At 41.1% G+C, this 19420-nt stretch overlaps 1 protein-coding gene across 4 annotated transcripts; it reads right to left on the bottom strand.

The window, feature by feature from the left end:
- Nucleotides 1–3956: 3956 nt before the first annotated feature.
- On the bottom strand, nt 3957–18934 carry LOC116513188 (heterogeneous nuclear ribonucleoprotein D0-like). 4 transcript variants are annotated; one of them, XM_032224114.1, is made up of 8 exons: nt 18471–18934; nt 13652–13820; nt 13224–13385; nt 11886–12017; nt 10793–10892; nt 9204–9350; nt 5531–5628; nt 3957–5212 (listed from the first exon to the last, which is right to left on the bottom strand). In XM_032224114.1, the coding sequence occupies exons 1-7, from the start codon at nt 18686–18688 to the stop codon at nt 5561–5563; spliced, it is 996 nt and encodes a 331-aa protein (XP_032080005.1). In that variant the 5' UTR covers nt 18689–18934; the 3' UTR covers nt 3957–5212; nt 5531–5560. The 4 variants fall into 4 exon arrangements, 3 of the variants coding, with proteins under 3 accessions (XP_032080005.1, XP_032080004.1, XP_032080006.1); XR_004255968.1 differs by having other exon boundaries at nt 4207–4281; nt 5106–5628; XM_032224115.1 differs by having other exon boundaries at nt 4207–4281.
- Nucleotides 18935–19420: the final 486 nt, after the last annotated feature.

Here is a 19420-nt window from a genome sequence, read left to right on the forward strand (position 1 = left end):
CGTATGCATGCGCTGGTCAGCTAACTTCAGCCTTTTTTTGAGGCCATTTTTCACCCTCCCCAGGAACCAGAGGCTTTATAGGAACCTGCGGAGGGCGAAAACAGCCCCACCCCCGCCTCCCCGGAGGCTTAAGGAGCTTCCCTAAAGCCTCCAGAGCGCAATAAAACGGCCCTACAGGCAACCCGGAAGTTCGGGAATGGACTTCCGGTTTGCTCATAGGGCCAGGTTTATCCTCCGGAGCCTTCAGGGACCTTCAGGAGGCTTCCCTGAAGGCTCCAGAGGACTAAAAACGGCCCTACAGACAAACCGGAAGTGACCCTGGGCTCCATCTTTGCTGGCAGAAGGCTAGCAAACCAAACCAAAATAGAACAAAACGAGAAATGTTTCCCCTTTTGCATTTGAGCATCCAAGAAGGGACAGGAAAGGAGAAAAGGAAAAGGGAAGGACAAAGAAAAAGGAATAAGAAGAGAGCAAGGAAGGAAAAAGAAGGAAAGAAGAAAGGAGAAGGAAGAGGGAAGGAAGGAAGGAAGGAAGGAAGGAAGGAAGGAAGGAAGGAAGGAAGGAAGGAAGGAAGGAAGGAAGGAAGGAAGGAAAGAAAGAATTATGAGAGGGAGGGAAGGTCCAAGGGAAATCCTGCCTTAGCACTTGGACACCATAGGCGCCCCTGACATGAGTGACATTGAGCTGGCCACACCCATCCCGGGCCACCAAGAGCAAACATAATCCTGATGCGGCCTTCAATGAAATTGAGTTTGACACCCCTGCCTTAGAGAGCGACCTATCATCCAACAGGATGTAGCAGTCCAAACCTATTACAGGTAGTCCTCAATTTATGGCCTCTTGCATGATCATTCCAAGTTACGACAGGACTGACTCCTTACATTAAGGGCCACAGCATCCAGTCACGGGATCAAAATTTGGGTACTTGGCAAGCAGCATGTCTTTCTAGCATTACAACATCCCAGCGTGATGTGATCACCATCTGTTACCTTTTCTTTCCCACAAGCAAAGTCATGGGGAGCAGCCAAATTCACTTAAGAACTATGTGATATGCTTAACAACCACTGGGAATCACTTAACCATAGCAAAAAAAAAAACAATCAGGCACTGACTCACTTAATGACCCCATCTCTTAGCAATGGAAATTCTGGTCCTAATTGTGGTCGTAAGTCAAGGACCACCAGTACTTGAGAAAACTGGGCTGATTCCTGAGCGTGTGAATTGGTTAATTAACGGGGTAAATTATTCATTGACTAAGATACCACCCCTCCACGGCTCAACTAGGTTCTCCTGCGATCATTAATGGAAAAGAGGAAAATCAAGGATATATTTTCAACTTTCACCCATTCAGGTGAAACTAGGTGCAGTCTTACCCAATTTAATCTACATTCTATGGACTTTTTCCTCTTCCTCACCTGCCACATTCATCCTAACCACATAGGATAGGACGTTGCAAGACGGTCTGGTTTGTTTTTAAACATTTTAATCACTTATTTAAGTAAATAAAGCAAACTTACTGAACGAAAATGTATGCTGCACTTTTAAAGCAGCTTCATCTTACTGAATGAATCCCATTTTAAAATCATTTTTCCCCATCCGATTTCAGGCTCATGGCTTCCAAAAAACTTCTATCAAGATTTCAAAGAAGCTGTGGTGGAAAAATGCTAAAATGATCATAATTATAACAATAATATTCATCGTCGTCGTTATTTTCATAATTCTTATAGCCACCGGAGTTATTCCAATGTAGGGAATGTTTAAACCTACCTAATGTACAAAGTATTGTATATGGAGCACAAATATTTATGTTGAAATCCTATTTTTATACATAAACTGCTCGCTTTCACCCATTAATAAAGTAGCTCATGCTCCTTCTTCTATTTGGAAGAGTACTTTCTTGTAAAGTGGCAGGTCATTAGATCCAATTAGAAACCTTAAACAAAACAACTAAACCAAATTTCTTATTCTATTCAATTTAAGAAGTAACTTTCACAATCAGAATTGGAAAGAGGCATCCAAACAGAATTAGTCTTTTTTGAGTTCTAGCCCTCCTGTAAGGTTTCCTTTAGTTTCCACCTATGCAGATTAAATCAAGCATAAATTAAAACTCTTGGTATTTCCCTCAAGAATACTCTTCACTGTTATTTGTTACCTAACATCCATTAAGTCACAATCAGCCTTTCTGGAATCTGGAAACACCATGAGCTTTTCAAGGAGGTTGAGGGGCACTTATATATGTTTATGTGCTGTATTTTTCGGGGTAGAAGACGCACTCCCCCCCCCAAAAAAAGAGGGTGAAATTTTGGGTGCGTCTTTTACACCAAATCTAGTCCCGCCCACCCGCCGGCCCACACCCTTTGGCCATTGCATCCCAGCAGTTTGCCTCCTTGCAGCAAACAACAAACAACCCTTTTCAGTTTTAGCTTCAGCACAGCTTGATTAGCACAAGCAGCTGGTTGTCGGTTGGGATGGCCTCCCAACCATCAGCTGTTTCAGGCTGCAGGGATTGCTGCCTATTGCTGCCTCTGTGCGCCCCATTTTCCACCCATTCCTATCCCCGCCGCCCGGGGCAGAAAATGGGGTGTGCACGACATTTTACCCATTCGTGGAGCTGGCGTGGGCGTAGCCTACACATGACACATCCGGCCCGCCAGCCGCCAGTTTTGACACCCCTGCTATGCAGGTAGTCCTCGACTTACAAGAGTTCATTTAATGACTGTTCAGTCAGAACGGCACTGAAAAGAAGTGATTTATGAACATTTTTCACATTTATGACCGTTGCAGCATCCCCATGGTGATTTGATTTACATTTGGATGCTTGACAACTGATTTACATTTATGACGGTTGCAGTGCCACCGGATCCCCTTTTGTGACCTTCTGACAAAGCAAAGTCAACGGGAAGCCAGATTCGCTTAACAACCATGCTACCAATTTAAGAACTGCAAGTGATTCACTGAACAAATTTGGAGAGAAAAGCGTAAAATGGAGCAAACTCACTTCACAAATTTCTCACTTTACAACATAAATTTTGGGCTCAATTGTGGTCGTACGTTGAGGACTACCTGTATGATCTTTCCTACTTTCTACCAACAGAATTCAAATTTTAAAGATTAGAAATGACTGAAAGGGTGTAGATGTGCCACCTGGTGCCCATACTGTGAAATTTTAACTACCGTGTTTCTCCGAAAATAAGACCCGGTCTTATTATCCTTTCTGCAAAGGAAATACAATGCATGCCTCCACGCTCGAATTAGCGGTATCTGCGCTGCCCCCAAGGAGATGGCAGGCTGCAGCTGGGCACCATCAGTCCCCCCACACCCTCGCCACCTCTCGTGCTTGCCATGCTCATCCCCCAGGCTTATTTTCCGGGTAGGGCTTATATCAGGCCAACCCCCAAAATATCAGGCTTGGGCTTGTTTTCAGGGTGGGTCTTATTTTTGGGGAAACACAGTATTTATCACTGCTTGAATAAAAGTGGGTGTGGTGGCTTCGTGATTAGAACAGAGGCTTGATGACCGGCAAGCCCAAGTTTGAAACCCGGGTACTACATGCCAGGGTGAGCTCCTGCTATTTGCTCCAGCTCCTGCCCACCTAGAAGTTCAAAAAGCATGTAAGTAGATAAATTGGGGAAGCTTGAGTGGGATCAAGAGACAGCCCCCCCCCCCCCCACTGGATGTCGTCCAGGCAACAGTGACATCATTAGCTAATACCACTCAACCCCTAAGTGCCTTGGTGGCTGCTTCTGGATCCTGTCAGCTACTGAATATCTACTGTTTTTGACGCAGTGGACTTCCAGCTTTCTGTAAATCGTCATACGCTAAATAAATAAATGATAACTAGTTGGATACAACCTTTCATGAAAGACGGAAAAAAACACAGCCAAATTTCCAATAGCCCTTTTCGTGTGCCCCCCCACCGGGGGGGGGGAGGTTGGTTTAAAAAAATCCAATGCACATTTATACAAAAAGATTTATTAAAAAACCAGTAAGACACTACTACATCATGACACTGTCACACTGGGCTTTAAAACACAAGACCTGCTCTACAATACTGGGAACAAAATGGGAACGGGGCATAAGTCAAGTTGATTCCTTAAGCATAGCAATTAAAAAATATAAGACGGTGAAACAATTCTGTGCAATCAAACGTCAGAGGGACCCACATCTTACTTTCAATTCAGTGACTTGATACAATTTTTTTTTTTTAAGTTTGACTGCGGTTAGCAGGCGGCATGGGCCGCCTCAAAATGAATCTTCCAGTGGAGAATACTGCTTGTCCACCTAGAGAGAAAGAAAAACAAGTCAGTTTGGGAAGACCAACAAGGTAGCCAAAGTTTACAGAAAACTGCTTAGATAGCCCTACTTCCCACTACGTAAATATAGTATCAACATTAATCAAATATGCTTTTTATATTAAAGCTGAACAGGAGAGTCCATGAGCTGGAAATCCACATGTGCACCACGGTTTGGAAAAGGATCTTTCCACATCTGAAATTGCTCAAGAGATATTTATTTATTTACTTCACAAAATGCCATAAAGCATCTCCGCAAACCTTTAATTCTCAACCACCACTAGTTTGTAGCTGGGTGGTGACTATTTTGGCCCAAGAACTCTATTAAAGACTTATGCTGGGCAGCTAAACAGCACTATTTGTCCATTTAAGAAGAATGCAATGAGGAAAAAGAGTTAATAGTCTACTATATAAGACGTAAATAGGGGTATGTGAATCTATAAATATATATATATTTATATATGTATATATTGAAAAGTTAGAGAAGTTGTCACAACAGGACTTCAGCTCAAGAACATCTTGCAATTACTGCTACAACAGTGTCTATAAAAATGGGAAAAGCAAGCATTAAAATAGATTAATAAAATATAAAATTAATACTGGAAAATCCAGAGACAAGCTGTATCCTTAGAAGAACAAACAGTTAAAATTATTCAGTAAGCTGACGTATTTAACCATTACTGGGCCTGTAAAAAATGCATTAAAATTATATTACGAGGAGTTTTGTTTTACAAGCAAAGAAATAAGTGAAGGCAAAGCTTGAAGTATCCATTTTATTATAAGGCTGATACAGGATGTTGGAAGAGACCATACCAAACGGCAGCATTCGAGAGCGTGAGCATCTCGTACCCTGTCCGCATTGAGCGGGCCTGTGAGAATCGGGAAGTCAGCGCGACACAGGGCCTGCAAGGAAGTTCCCGCTGGCGGGTACAAACAAGGTATAATATCAGAGTTAGTAGGCAATACTAGTTCGCGGCAATTCCTTAATTTGTACCCATTAGCAGTACTTTACCTGTTAACTTTACTGACTTGTTAATTTTACAGGGCAAAAGGTAAAAGCTTAAGAGGACCTGGGTTACTTATCTTCAAAGTCACTATGTTACATTACGGTAAGCACTTCTGGGTGCTGTAAAATTTTAAAACATTATTATATAGTATCTTACACAAAGTTTTTGAGAAAACTACTATTAATTAACGAAGTTAGACTTAGAATGCGGCTTTACAAATGCGGAACATACCTGTCTGCAATAGGCTGCAAATGGAATAATTTAGTAGGGTTTGTAGCTGTTTTGATGGCCTCCTCGCCGAGATACCTTCCCGTAACCACTCTGCTGATCTGAACAAAAAGTTCAGGTGTAAGGCTCAAAAAGACTAAAGAAGCTATTGTAAAACATCCCTTTCCTTTGTAAAATCCAGATTCAGCCAGTTTTGTTCCATATGGTATCAACCTTGTGAACTCTCAAGCTTCCTCTTTCCGCTATGTATTCAAGGTGGACAGTGATTCATATTTATATGTATTCATGTTACAAGTGTAGGTATGTGTGTGTGTGTATGTACACACACATACATACACACACAAACAGAAATATGGATGTGTGTATGTGTGTGTGTATATATGCAGCATATCTGTGTGTGTGTTATGTATATGTATCCTTTTGAGAGCAGGCAACAGAATTTCATTTTTAATGTGTGCCAGAGGGCCCACAGGAAAAAAATGACAATAAAGGTTATCTTTCAAAAGGTCAGGAAAACCAAGAAAACCTCTTTGTATTATATTAACATTACAAATGTGAATAGAATAGGAATGGGAATGAGTTGGAAGGGACCTTGGAGGTCTTCTAGTCCAACCCCCTGCTTAGGGTTAGAGTAACCCTATCTCATTTCAGACAAATGGTTATCCAATCTCTTCTTAGAAACTTCCAGAGGCAACTTCTGGAGGCAAGTTGTTCCACGGATTAGTTGTTCTGTCAGGAAATTCCTCCTCAGTTCTAAGTTGCTTCTCTCCTTGATTAGTTTCCACCCATTGCTTCTTGTTCTACCCTCAGGCGCTTTGGAGAATAGTTTGACTCCCTCTTCTTTGTGGCAACCGCTGAGATATTGGAAGGCTGCTATCATGTCTCCCCTAGTCCTTCTTTTCATTAAACTAGACCTACCCAGTTCCTGTAACCTTTCTATGTATGTTTTAGCACAGTCCCCTAATCCTCTTTGTTGCTCTTCTCTATAAAACAGGTATAAATCTAATTTCTTAAATAATTATCTGCCAAAATAAAAATCAGAGTATCACATTTTTTAAAAAAAATATATATTCTAGGACTGTGATGGTGAATCTATGGCATGCGTGTTACAGGTAACACGCAGAGCAATCTCTGTAGGCACGTCAGCTGTCATCCCAGCCCAGCTCTACTGCACATGCGTGCGTGCCTCCCACCAGCCAGCTGGTCTTTGGATCTCTGCCACACATGCTCAGGGAGAGGGGTGCGGGGGGTGCTCTCATTGCATTTTGGGGATTCGCGTGCATTCACCCACCCCTCCCCGCACCCCATTTTGGGCCTGGAAAGACTCCTGCACTAACCTGGAAACCAAAACTGGGTGAGGGCGACGCAGGGCTATGCACAGGGGAAGTGTGTGCATGCGCAGGAGGCGCTTGTGTTGCATTTTGGGGTATCGCGAACATGCACGCATTTCCGCAATTTCCCGTGCACTTTGGGCATTCGGCACCAAAAAGGTTAGCCATCACTGCTCTAGGAATACTTCTTCAAGAAGCAGATAGTAATAATGAGAGAAGGCCGAGTCTTAATTATTTCATCACTACCTGATAACCCGGCGTTGCACGAGTATTTATTTATAGGGGGGAAATGTCAGAAACAAACGTAATTTCTAATGTTGGGTTTCCCCCTTACCAGAGGGAGCCCCCTTTTGAAGTACTGGGAAGCCGTTACCATGTCAAACCCACTGCGCTGTACAGTGGAAGCCATTTTACGGCAGGTAGTAGAAGCTATTTTAAAGCACAACAGGCTGTATCTTAACAGAACACCACCACCACCCCACAGGGCTGTTAGGGATTTCTTACCCCCTACGGTATTTTTCTCCAGTGAACTGTGTACCAAGTTTGGTTGAAATTGCTCAAGGCGTTCCAGAGTTATGCTGGAACATACATACGCAGCCATTTTTATATAGAGAGATATATAGAAGGGAATATGCTAAAGCATTAATGATATACTTGACTAGCACCATACGGTAGGGATATCATCATCCCTGTTGGAAATTCCACAATTTGAAAAGAGGTATCTTTGGAAATGCCTGTTATGTTCTCTAGAAGGGACACTGCCTACTACTCTAGCTTCAAGTTGTTCTGGCTTATGAGCTGGTACATCAACTTCTTGTCCAAGCTGGCACGTTTCGCCATTCTTTTCAATGTTCCTTAGCAATTTTTGCGCAAGATGCTGCAAAGATGCAAAGAGCAGCATATAAAAAAAAAGTGGGGGAGAGAAAGAATTAAAAGCACTGAAGGCTCTGGTATCGATATAACTTAATCATGGATCTGCAGCACCAAGCAGTCGAAGGCTCAAAGTTCTTCAGAACTGGAACTATAGGACTGTACTAGAAGTTGTCCATTTTCATTTTGTCAGATTTTTTTTTTTTTGTAAAATGGGCTCCAATATTTTCTGCTCAGGTTTTCAACTGCTCATAGAAAAGGACGTTCCATCTTTCGAAAAGCCTATCACTACAAGCACAATAGTTTTGTTATTTTAAATAACAGAGAAACTGCATAATATGCTGCAGCTAGTCCTCAACTTACCAGTTTGCTTAGTGAGTTACTACGGCACTGAAAGAAGTGATTTACTACCATCCCCATGGTCAGGTGATCAAAATTCAGGTGCTTGGCAGCTGACTCGTATTTATGATGGTTATAGTGTGTCCCAGGGTCAGGGGCCTTTTGTGACTTTCTAACAGGCAAAGCCAATGGGGAAGCCAGATTCAGTTGTGTTACTAACTTCACAACTGCAGTGAATCACTTGACAACTGTGGCAAGAAAGGGCCTAAAATGGGCAGAATTCACTTAAATGTCTTGCTTAGCCACAGAAACTCACTTGTAGTTAAGGCCTACATTTATATGAAATAGCTCCTTTCAGATGATTTAGGTCCAGAATGAAAGGCCTGCAGGGGTGGACTGAGGATCTACCCAGCTCGGCGAACCTGCAAATCCCACCCCTAGCTGGCCCCGCCCCAACCCTCCCAGGAGTCTCCACACGGCCCACTTTGGATGCCAGGTAAGTGCAGGGCCCGCACAGAGGCTCAGGTAGGAAGAAAAACAGGCCTCCCAGAAATTCCGGAAGTCTGAAAACAGGCCCATTTCTGGCCTCCGGAGTCCAGGGGAGGCTGTTTTCGCCCTCCCAGAGGCACGAGGAAAGCCTCCGGAGCCCGGGGAGGGCAAAAACACCCCCCCACCCCACCGGCTATGGTACAGGAGGCCGACTAGGTCACGCCCACCATGGCCATGCCCACCCAACAACCGGGCAGAGAACCCGTTGCTAAAATTTTTGAAGCCCACCACTGAAGACGTTTGTTTCAGGTAGGGAGGTTTTAGGGAGAGGAGGCCAAGACGGCAGTAAAGGCAGCTTGAAATGGCTAAATAGAGGTACAGGAAGGAAGGCTCTGAGGAAATCGATGGTTAGGCAATGCACAAGGCATATGAAGAAGCTGAGAAGTGAGAAGCACCAGGCTCATCCATATCAGCCAACATGACCTTTCCAGATTTTGTTTCATGCAAACTCCAGAATTACGTCTTCATTGTCCAGAACCATAGTTGACCTTGAGTGCTTTGGTACAACTTTGTGAATTCATAGTTTTAGGGTTGAAATAAAACTGTTTACCCAACAATACATCAATAATTTTTGGCCGAATACGTACTGCTATAATCTCCATATCCATAATAGTTATTGTAGCCGGTGTAGTCATAGCCTCCGTAGCCTCCATAACCTTGACTGTTGTATCCATAGTTGCCGTACCCCTGGTTCCAATAATTATTGTATCCTGTGTTCCAGCTTTGACTGGAGCCTACAACAAAATTGCAGCAAGAGAATTAAAACAAACCTGAGTTTTTATTTGATGTTGCATTCAAGCAAACTGACCCTTTGAAACAGTACTTTGTTTCCAAAAACATAATACATATACATAAATGTTATGTACAATATACATAAATTATGAATTTATATTCATAATTATGTACAATATAATATATTTTTCAGAGTATAAGATGCACCTTTTTCTCTCAAAAAAGAGGCTGAAAATCTGGGTGCGTCTTATATACTGAATACAGCATAACCCCGCCCCCTTCACCAAAATGGCCGTGCATAGCTTGTAGGAAGCTTTCAGAGAGCTCCTGGGGTCTGGGGTGGGGGAATGAGCAAACCCCATCCCCAGCCCCAGGAGCACTCTATAAATTTCCTAATGCCCCCCCCTTTTTGACAAAAAATGGCTCCATTTTCATGAAAATGGGCCATTTTTTGCTCATTTTTGTCCCCACCCCCAGGAACACTCTACAAGCCTCCTAAAGGCTATTCATGCCCTTCTTTGGGGGGGGGGAACAGGCCCATTTTTGCGAAAAACAGGCTATTTTTGAGAGGTCTGCAGAGTGCAAAAACTTTTTTTTTTAATTTGACTCTTCAAAACCTTGGTGCATCTTATGCTCCGGTGCGTTTTATACTCCGAAAAATACGTACATAAATTTGTATATTGCACAAATTTTATGCTAATGAATGATGATTAAGCCATGCACCCTGCAGCTCACGTACTAAATAACATGGCAACATATACCCAAAGTTTGCTGGCGAGTTGCCATCCAAGCAAAAATGTCAGGCACCTTTGTTGAAGCAAGCTGCCTCACGCTTTTTATATTTTTTTTTATAAAAAGAAAAGGTATTAAAAAGAGAAAACAGAAACACCTCAGCACTCTTCCTCTTGCTACCTATTTTCCATTTTTTATGGAGGGAGGGGGTAGCAGGGCATAGACCAGCAGGCAAGAAATGGAGGGTTAACCAGCTTTGAGCCCGACTCTTTCCTGTCTGGATTCAGGGGAGAAATAAAGGTGTAAGGAGGACACCAAATTATTCCTTGTGATGCTGGCTAAGGCATTTCTCATTGACCTAATTTTACGCAGGCATGGATTTTGACGTCACCGTTAACTATTAAAATGCTGCACAACAGTCTCTGTGTGTTTCATTTCAGGCAAGCCAATGAGGGGCTTTTTTTTATGATGGTGCAGCAGCAGCAGCTGGATCACATTGTGCCACACGTGTGAATGGGTTACATAACTTTCCCAACTGCTCAAAATTATCCCCTCTAGCAGTTCCTTCTCAAATTTGAAATAACGCCACACAAATTAATCTCTTCATCTAAACACAAAGCCAGTGGCTGAATTATTGACAAGAATGGTGAAACTCAAAAACACTCAGATATGTGGAAAAGACCAGCATTTTTTTTTAAATGCAAAAACCTACCTCCACCACGGCCACGGGTTCTTCCAGAAAATCCGCCTCGAGTTCCCCACTGCTGTTGCTGCTGATATTGCTCTTTTGACATTGCTACTTTTATTTCGCACTGAAATATTAAAAAAAAAAAAGATTCAACCGATTATTTAGGTATTTTTGTGAAGTGTCAATTATCTACTCCACATTATCATCTTTAACTATGACGTTAAGGCTTCTATATTCACTGGGGAAGGCAAAGCAATATATTCCTCATATGATTTGCCAATGTAATTGTTTAAAAACTTTATGTCACAGAAAATGCAAATTTAATTTTTTTTAAAAGGTTAGCATCACATCACGTTCTCTCAAATACCTTGGTAAGAATTATGCATGTTTCAGCAGTAACTACTTAATGAGACAGGTTAAATATTTTTGTAACTGGCAAAACGTTATTAAATGTTTGCTTTTGAAATTAACTTAATTTCGCCAAGTAATATATGCTCCAAATACTGTTACTAGGGGAAAAATTGTAAAAGCAAGAAAACACCATTAGTAAAATATTGATAACCCATTACCAAACACTTTAGAAGAATCTTTTTGAAATTACTATCACCATTAATAAACTACATCAAATCGAAAACGATTAGAAAATGGTAACTCTTATTGAAACAAAAAAAAATTAGACTACATAACACAAACACACATACACTGTACACAGAGAGACATATACACAAAATAATGTAACTTATGGCGTAATGGAGAAAAAAAAACATTGCAGCACACAGCACCCCTTATTAATTTTTCTCGTTATGCAAAAAACATGCAATCTCTTTCAAAACTTCCCAACTCATTGGTGTATAGATTGAATGAAGATCAAAGGACTGTGTGTGGTTAATCACAGATAATGATTCCAAGTAGTTGTTCACCAAACAGAGGATTTTTGAGAAGCATGCAAAAAATGCATCACACTTGTTACAAGTGTCGCTTCATCCAAGGAATCCACACCAGCCTCTCCATTTGTGTTCTCTCCTGTCTATACTGCAATCTTCAAAGCACTGACCTGAACAAAACCAGGATTCGCTTTCTAAAAAGAAGGCGTTTGGAATCATAGCTTGAAACATACTTTACTAAGACCAACGTTATGATATTTTTTCTCCATGATTTTCTTCACTGGTTCTTCATCTTTGAAAGTAATGAAGCAAAATCCTCTGCGCTTATTGGTTTTGTTGTCCATAGGAAGTTCTATTGATTCCACCTGATCAATATACCAAACAAGATTGATAAAAATCAGTTATTCTGTAGTCCAATTATTATAAAACTTAACAGTCATTTATTTATTAACGTTAAGCAACCATTATAAATAATCTGAAGAGACTTCCTATTAGACCATTTACTGAGTTAGAATGTTTATAGTGCTGATCATAAATGAACTTTTATTTATTTACGAGAGCATACATAAAATTGGTAATTACCAAAATCCATATAAAATCCAGCTCAACCTCCTTATAAATCATTACGTCTATCTATAAACTGACTAAGATAAGGTAGCTCTATATATTTATAATGATTTCACTTTTACAGAAAAGATGCCTAAAATTTGACTCACCTCTGCAAACTTACTACCAATATTTAGATTTTATTTGAAATGCTCTGTTTCATATAATAGAATTTCTTCTACAATAAAATGAGTGCAATTCCCCCTCTCCATTTAACTCAGTGCTAAAACATCTGTTGATTTTAGTGAAGTTGGCATTACCTCACAATCCCAGAAATGATCACCAATACAATTATGACATTCTAATCAGTGACAGATCAATGCTTAACTTGGCTTCTGGGTAAAAAAAATGAGGCATCCCAAGAAGCACTTGGTTTATTATAATTTAAGATTATAAACTCTATGCACTTGCGCCCTCTAATTGAAAGCAAGATCAAAACTGATATTTACATAAACAATTGTGAATCAAACAAACTGGCCAAACTAACACCCAAAACAAATACAGGTAGTCCTTGACTTACAACAGTTCATTTAGTTACAAAGTTACAGTGGCATTGACTTATAACCATTTTTGACACTTATAATCTCACCCCTAGTGTCCACATGATTAAAATTCAGATGCTTGGCAACTGACACATATTTATGATGGTTGTAGTGTCCCAGGGACAGGTGAGATCCCCTTTTGCCACCTTCTGACAAGTGCAGTCAATGGGGAAGCCAGATTCACTTAACAACCGGGTTACTAACTTAGCAACTGCATCTATTCACTTAACAAGTGAGTGGCAAGAAAGGTCGTAAAATGGGGCAAAATTCACTTAACTGTCTTGTTTAGCAACAGAAATGTTGGGCTCAATTGTGGTCATAAGTCAAGGACTATTTGTACTACATTTTCTTCTTCAAAGATATTATACCATTATCTAAATAATTAAGAATTCGTTAACCAAGACATGAAAACAATTAACTCACCTCACCAAAACCTCCAAAATATTCCCTTATTTTCTCTTCTGGTGTATCTGGAGATAAGCCACCCACAAAAATCTTTTTCACTGGTTCTTTTGTTTTCATTGCTTTAGCTCTTTTAGGATCAATCACTTTGCCATTCAGTTTGTGCTCTTTCTGATCCATGACCTGAAAGCAATTTTTCTTTTTTTAAAAAAGGTTTCCAAAAGAAAACATATTATGTTTTTATGACTATAATGCAACAACCCATATCTTATCATTTGTACGGTCTTGAAATTAATAGAACCTCAAGAACTGGCACAATATTTTTACTTTTTCATTACTGATGTGTGCTTATCTGTTTATTTTGTTTATTAAATTTATATGCCACCCATCTCGCCTGGAGACGATTCTAGGCAGCTTGTCTAGATAGAAAGAAATAAAAACAAGCTTACCTTTTCCACACTCTCAGATTCTTTAAACAGCACAAAGCCAAAGCCTCTTGACCGCCCTGTAATTGGGTCTAACTTCAGAGTGCAATCTACAACTTCACCAAATTTTGTGAAGTAATCCTTAAGATCCTTCTTTGTAGTATCCCAGCTAAGGCCGCCGATGAACATTTTTCTGTAGACACAATTGAGTTTAAAGCTGTAAATTATCAACACTATATAGCAGCATATGTCACAAGTATACCAATTTGTCCTTTAAGGTTCCAAGATTACAAAAATGTTTAAAAACAAATCATCCGGGTTCACAATCACCTTCTGTGACCTAAATGCACTAGAAAAATGAAGTGGGTTTGAAATTTATTCTTTATGTTAATATTTAAGAGAAATAAGCGTACAGTACAACTGCAGGGGCCACACACACAAACCCCACTGATTCGATCAATGAATCTTGGGAGGAGGAAATTCACACCAAAGATCTTATTTTTCAAAAACTTTTCTAGCTAGAGGCTGATCTGCAAATGGAAAGTGTCCCATCAGCCTGGTATTACTGCATGAAGAGAAAATCAGCAAAAGAAAAGCCCCTTACATTTAGCTAAGCCTAATGGCTGCCAATGAGTCTGAAAGACTCTCTCAGAACAGGACACATAGGATTTTTTACTTAAATAGTGAAGTTAATCATAGCATTGTCCAAACAGCAAAGCCCCATTCCTTCCTCCATTCTGCTGACAGTTCAAGCTAACACCCACTCAGTAGCCTAAAATACTCCCCCATAGCTATACGCTTACCTACATAAGAGATAAAGTAGGGCTGCCACCTTGGCATGGAAGTGACCACACAACTGGCTGGCTCTGCTTACATGTCATATCCAAGGCTGCTTTTACTCTATATTGCAACAAAACAAAGTGATGGGTGTCTTAGACCTTAGTGCAAGCACAAGTGTTTTTGTCTGAATGCATATCAATAACAAAATTTGCACCAAGTTTAAAAATACTAATAGTGTCAGCTTCAGTCTCTTGATTTTTAAAGTGAATCTTTGTTACTGTGAGAACTGTGTATAAACTGCACATGACACAGAACTTACTAATGAAACATTATGGATTGTCAATTTTTCAGATCTCAGTCATGCGTTATCTTTATAGTTCCATATGCTACAGCAAGTAAGTTTTTCATGTAATATTTTATCTATTTATATTTCCTGTTTCTAAACCGCCCAATCTCCCTCAGAGATTTTTACATTGATATTACTCCTATAAATCTTTGCCATATAAAATACTAACAGCAATTTCCAAAATGATAGGTAAGGACATGTTCAGCCGCTCCCTACATACCAATGCCAAACAGAGAAATTTATAATCAGGGAACTGAATGTACGACATATTCAAGTTTTCCAAACAGGCCAAAATACTAAAACCATAATTATCTCTTCTTCAGAACAGCATATTGAAGTCTCACTTCTCTTCCCAACCAACGCCACGGAATTTTTTATCTTAAGTTTGCACCTTATACTTGTTTACTGCATGTGATGAAACGCAAATGTCGAAAGAACACCTCATATTTGGGCTGAATAAAATTCTACATGGAAACATTAACTAATTTTCAGAAGTGGATTATTGAAAAAGAACCAGATGGCGCATATTTAGGTTAAAATAAATAAGCATATTTATTAGATAAATAAGATATTAAATAAATTATTAGATGAATATGCATTATTATAAAAGTTCAAAAATAGACCGGACCACCATTTGATTGGGACAGTATAAGATTCCTGCCTTGAGTAAGGGGTAAGACCAGAAGACCCCTGAGGTCCATTCCAGGCCTATGATTCTATTATTCAAAGGCTGATAACCAGATGCACGTTGTAAAACAGGGACCCATGACTACACATGTGGCCACTGAAGCATCCCACAAAATTAAAATTTGGGATTTCTGATTAAGCATTGGGGATTTAAACAGAAACCAGATTCTCTGGCTTTGCAGAGGCTTATGACAAGGGGAATCAGCTTAGAGAGAGGAGGAAACCAAGAGATAAAATTAGATAGAATTAGTATCTTAAGCCTCAGTAAGGCTTAAGATCTCACAACTGTTAAAAACCATTCCCAAAAGTTTTTTAAAAAAAATATCCTACCCTATTCTAATAATGTAACATTTCCAGCCATATCCTTGTGGCTCTAGAGGCCAAATAATGTTGTCTTCTCTCCCAAACCTTCACCACCTATATGTTTGTTAATGACTTGGGGGGAGGGGGTGAATTTCCAAGTGACAAATGTCCTAAGTAAGCTATTGGTCTGCTTTATGTTGTTAATAGTTGTTAATTGAATGGAAGAAGATTCTTCCTCTTTAAGGTCATCAATGTGTTTGTTACTTAACTGTTTTTTTAAAAAAATCAAACACCTCAAAAAACCTGTGTATTTACAAGACAGATGCACCATGATTGACTTGACTATTTCAAATAAAACATGCAAACCATAGGTAATACTAGAACTGCTTTTTAAAATAATGTACTAGTTTTGGTTGCATTAAAAGGTTTTCACGCAACAACTTTAAAGTTGTGACAGATTGAAGTGGAAAAAAATCACTCAAACACAGCCAATTTTTATCACTAGAGAACCCTCTATTAGGGTTCTGCTAAGTTTTTAAAACTGAAAAAGTTTGAAATCCTCTGCTTTAGAAAATCAAATCTCTAAACCACACTGTATACAACACAAAGTTTTCTTCTCACAAATATCTGGGTATCCTCCAGATATTTAACAGCCAATCTTGTCAACCACAAAATCTACATTAGGATCTATGAGGTTCCATATGTCAATGCCTTTCATGTGTTCATTAATCTACATTTCACTTTAAAAACACATTCACATTCACTGCCCAAACCTAAAACAAACTTTTCAGATTATCCCGAAACAAAGAAAAAAAACTATGCAATTTCTCTGGTGCTTCCCTATTTCCCACAATGCATTGTTGAAGCTGCATACTTGGCCCTTTACCAACAAAAAATGTTGTTTTCATCCCACAGGTCATTTTATGTTCTTTTCAACTACGTGGGTCTAAAATACATGTTACTCTAAAATAGATTTTGCTTCTGGCTGGGGGAGAAGGCATATGAAATAATACAGGTAGACCTCGACTTACAACCACAACCAAGCCCAATATTTCTGTTGCTAAGTGAGACATTTGTTAAATGAGTTTTGACCGATTTTACAACCTTTCTTGCCACAGTTGTTAATTGAGTCATTGCAGTTGTTAAGTGAAACTGGTTTCCCCATACACTCTGCTTGTCAGAAGGCTGCAAAAGATGATCAGATGACTCCAGGACACTGCAACTGTCACAAATATGAGTCAGTTGTCAATTGTCTGAATTTCAATCACATGGGGATGCTGCAACAGTCGTTAGGTATGTGAAAAACGATCACAGATCAGTTCTCCCACCAATGTCGTAACTTTGAACAGTCACTAAATGAACTGTTGTTAAGTCGAAGATGATCCGTAAACCACGCGGATCACAAGTGTGTGATTTCGAACGACAGGCAGTCCTCAGCTTACAACCACAATTGAGCCCCAAAAGTTATGTCCCTAAGGGACAGACATTTGTGAAGTGAGCTTTGCCCCATTTTATGACTTTCCCTTGTCCTTCCCTTAATTAACTGTTAAATTAATCCCCTCACTTGTTAAAATCCGCACATTTGGTTAAGTGAATCTGACTACCCCACCCGCCCTGACTTTGCTCATCAGGTCGTAAAATGGGAAATCCCATGACACACACCTGGTCATAAATGCGAATCCGCTGTCAAGCGTCTGGATGTAAATCACATGACTGTGGGGGGGGGGGGAGAGGGGAACACTGCAATGGTCATTAAGTGTGGAAAACAGCTGTAAGTCCTTTTTTTTCCCCAAGCGCAGTTTCCAACTTCAGTCACCAAGCGAGTTGTTGTAAGTCGAAGACTGCCTGTGACGTCTGCCAGTTCCATCCTTCCTTAGGATGGCCGTTTAAATCTAAAACACTGACCCCAAAGCGATCCCTTCTGGAGTTTTCCAAGCACTTTCCTCCTCCTCCCCCGCCAGCGATGCCCAACAGCCCTGCATACTTCAGTGCACTGAAGGGGGGGGGGCAATTCTCGAATACAGCTCATCTGCTTGGATTCACACTGTTTATCGCACATTAATACCATTGAGCGAGTCCAGAGGTATTTCACGAGAAGAGTCCTCCACTCCTCTGCCCGCAATAGAATCCCTTATGCCACCAAGCTCGAAATTTTGGGCAAACCTAGAACTACGCAGCCTTCGGTCTGACCTAAGCGTAGTACACAAAATTATCTGCTACAACGTCCTGTGTGTCAACAACTACTTCAGCTTCAATTATACACCAGCGCACAATAGATAACAAACTTATGGTAAACCGCTCCAAACTCGATTGCAAGAAAATAGGACTTCAGCAACAGAGCGGTCAACGCCTGGGATGCTCTACCTGACTCTGTAGTTACATCCTCAAACCCCCAAAACTTTAACCTTAGACTGTTTACCGTGGACCTCACCCCATACCTGAGGTCTTTAAAGGGCCGTGCATAAGTGCACCAGGGTGTCTATCGTCCCTGTCCTACTGTCCCCATTTATTCATGTCCATTTCATGTATTCATAATCAAGTTTATACGTATATATGTTGTCTTATACATGCTTGACGAAATCAATAAATAAAGAAGCGGCGGCGGCCGCCAGAGTTTCTCCTGCAAGAGGCGATCGCCTCAGGATGCCCGTCGCCTCCTGCAGACCGAAAGCGATGGTTGGGGGCGGTGGGGGGGGGAGGGAAGAGGAAAGGAGGCCTCCGGCTTACCCTTCATCCTCCTCGTTCTTGCTGGCGTCGATTTTGGCTCCTTCCGATTCGCCTGAGCCGCCGCCGCCGCCGCCTCCCCCTCCGCCTTCTCCTTCACCTCCTCCTCCCTCGGCCTCTTCCATGCCATCGCCGCCGGGAGCCAGGATCCCTTCGAGCTGCTCGCTCTCTTCCGAAGCCTCCGCCAGCGCTTCGTCTCCGGCGAACTGGTCGTCCGACATGAGGGGAGGTTTCCCCGGCTGGGTTAAAAAAAAAAAGAGACTCGGCGGGCCGGTTTCGAACCGGGGAAAGAGAAATAAATATGCCGCTGAAGGGGTGGGGGGGGGAGAATAAAAAAAGCAGTGTTCTCCACAGGGGAAGGAAACGGGAGGTCTCCGGCTTTACTTCCTTCCTTTCTCGCACTTTTAATGGCGCCGCCTGGCTGATTCCGATCTAAAATGGCTGACGGGAAGAATGCGGCGGCGCGGGTCACGTGAGCCCGTTTCCTCGCGCGCATTTCCTCTCGCGCGCGCAACCACCGAGGCGATGGGCTAGAGCGGCGGCGATTTCGCGCCAACACTCGAAGCAATGCCACCTTGGGCTTTTTCCTCTCCTGTTGGCGCTTCCGACTGTCTGGTTTCCCTTAACCCCCCTTATATACTTTTTTTCCCTCCTCTACCTCGGCGTTCCCCACCCGACCTTGAAAATTTGTAGTTAAAATAAAGAGTGTGGAGAATGGCAACCCGCTCGATCTTATTTAAAGTTTGCCACGGCTGAAAAACACGAGTCCTCGAGACATAAAAATAGGATTTTACGGGCTGCCACTATGTTGCATGCACATTTGAGTCACTTATGGCTTCTGTAGAAAAGGCGCCAGAAAAATTACTCTTGCGCTGCAAAACAATCTTTTCAACTGATTCTTAAGCAGCCACGTGACATTTTATTATACATAAATTTATATTAATAAATAATTT

This window comes from Thamnophis elegans, chromosome 9 (genome assembly GCF_009769535.1).
Source record: "Thamnophis elegans isolate rThaEle1 chromosome 9, rThaEle1.pri, whole genome shotgun sequence".
Classification (NCBI taxonomy): Eukaryota; Metazoa; Chordata; class Lepidosauria; order Squamata; family Colubridae; genus Thamnophis; species Thamnophis elegans.

Bases quoted from the DNA above. Each gene is read 5' to 3' on its own strand.
- LOC116513188 (XM_032224114.1), bottom strand. From the start codon at position 18,688: ATGTCGGACGACCAGTTCGCCGGAGACGAAGCGCTGGCGGAGGCTTCG. The intron at 10,893-11,885 runs GTATGTTTCAAG...TTAATATTTCAG, and splicing joins ATAACGTTGGTCTTAGTAAA to TGCGAAATAAAAGTAGCAAT. The intron at 9,351-10,792 runs GTAGGTTTTTGC...ATTTTGTTGTAG, and splicing joins AACCCGTGGCCGTGGTGGAG to GCTCCAGTCAAAGCTGGAAC.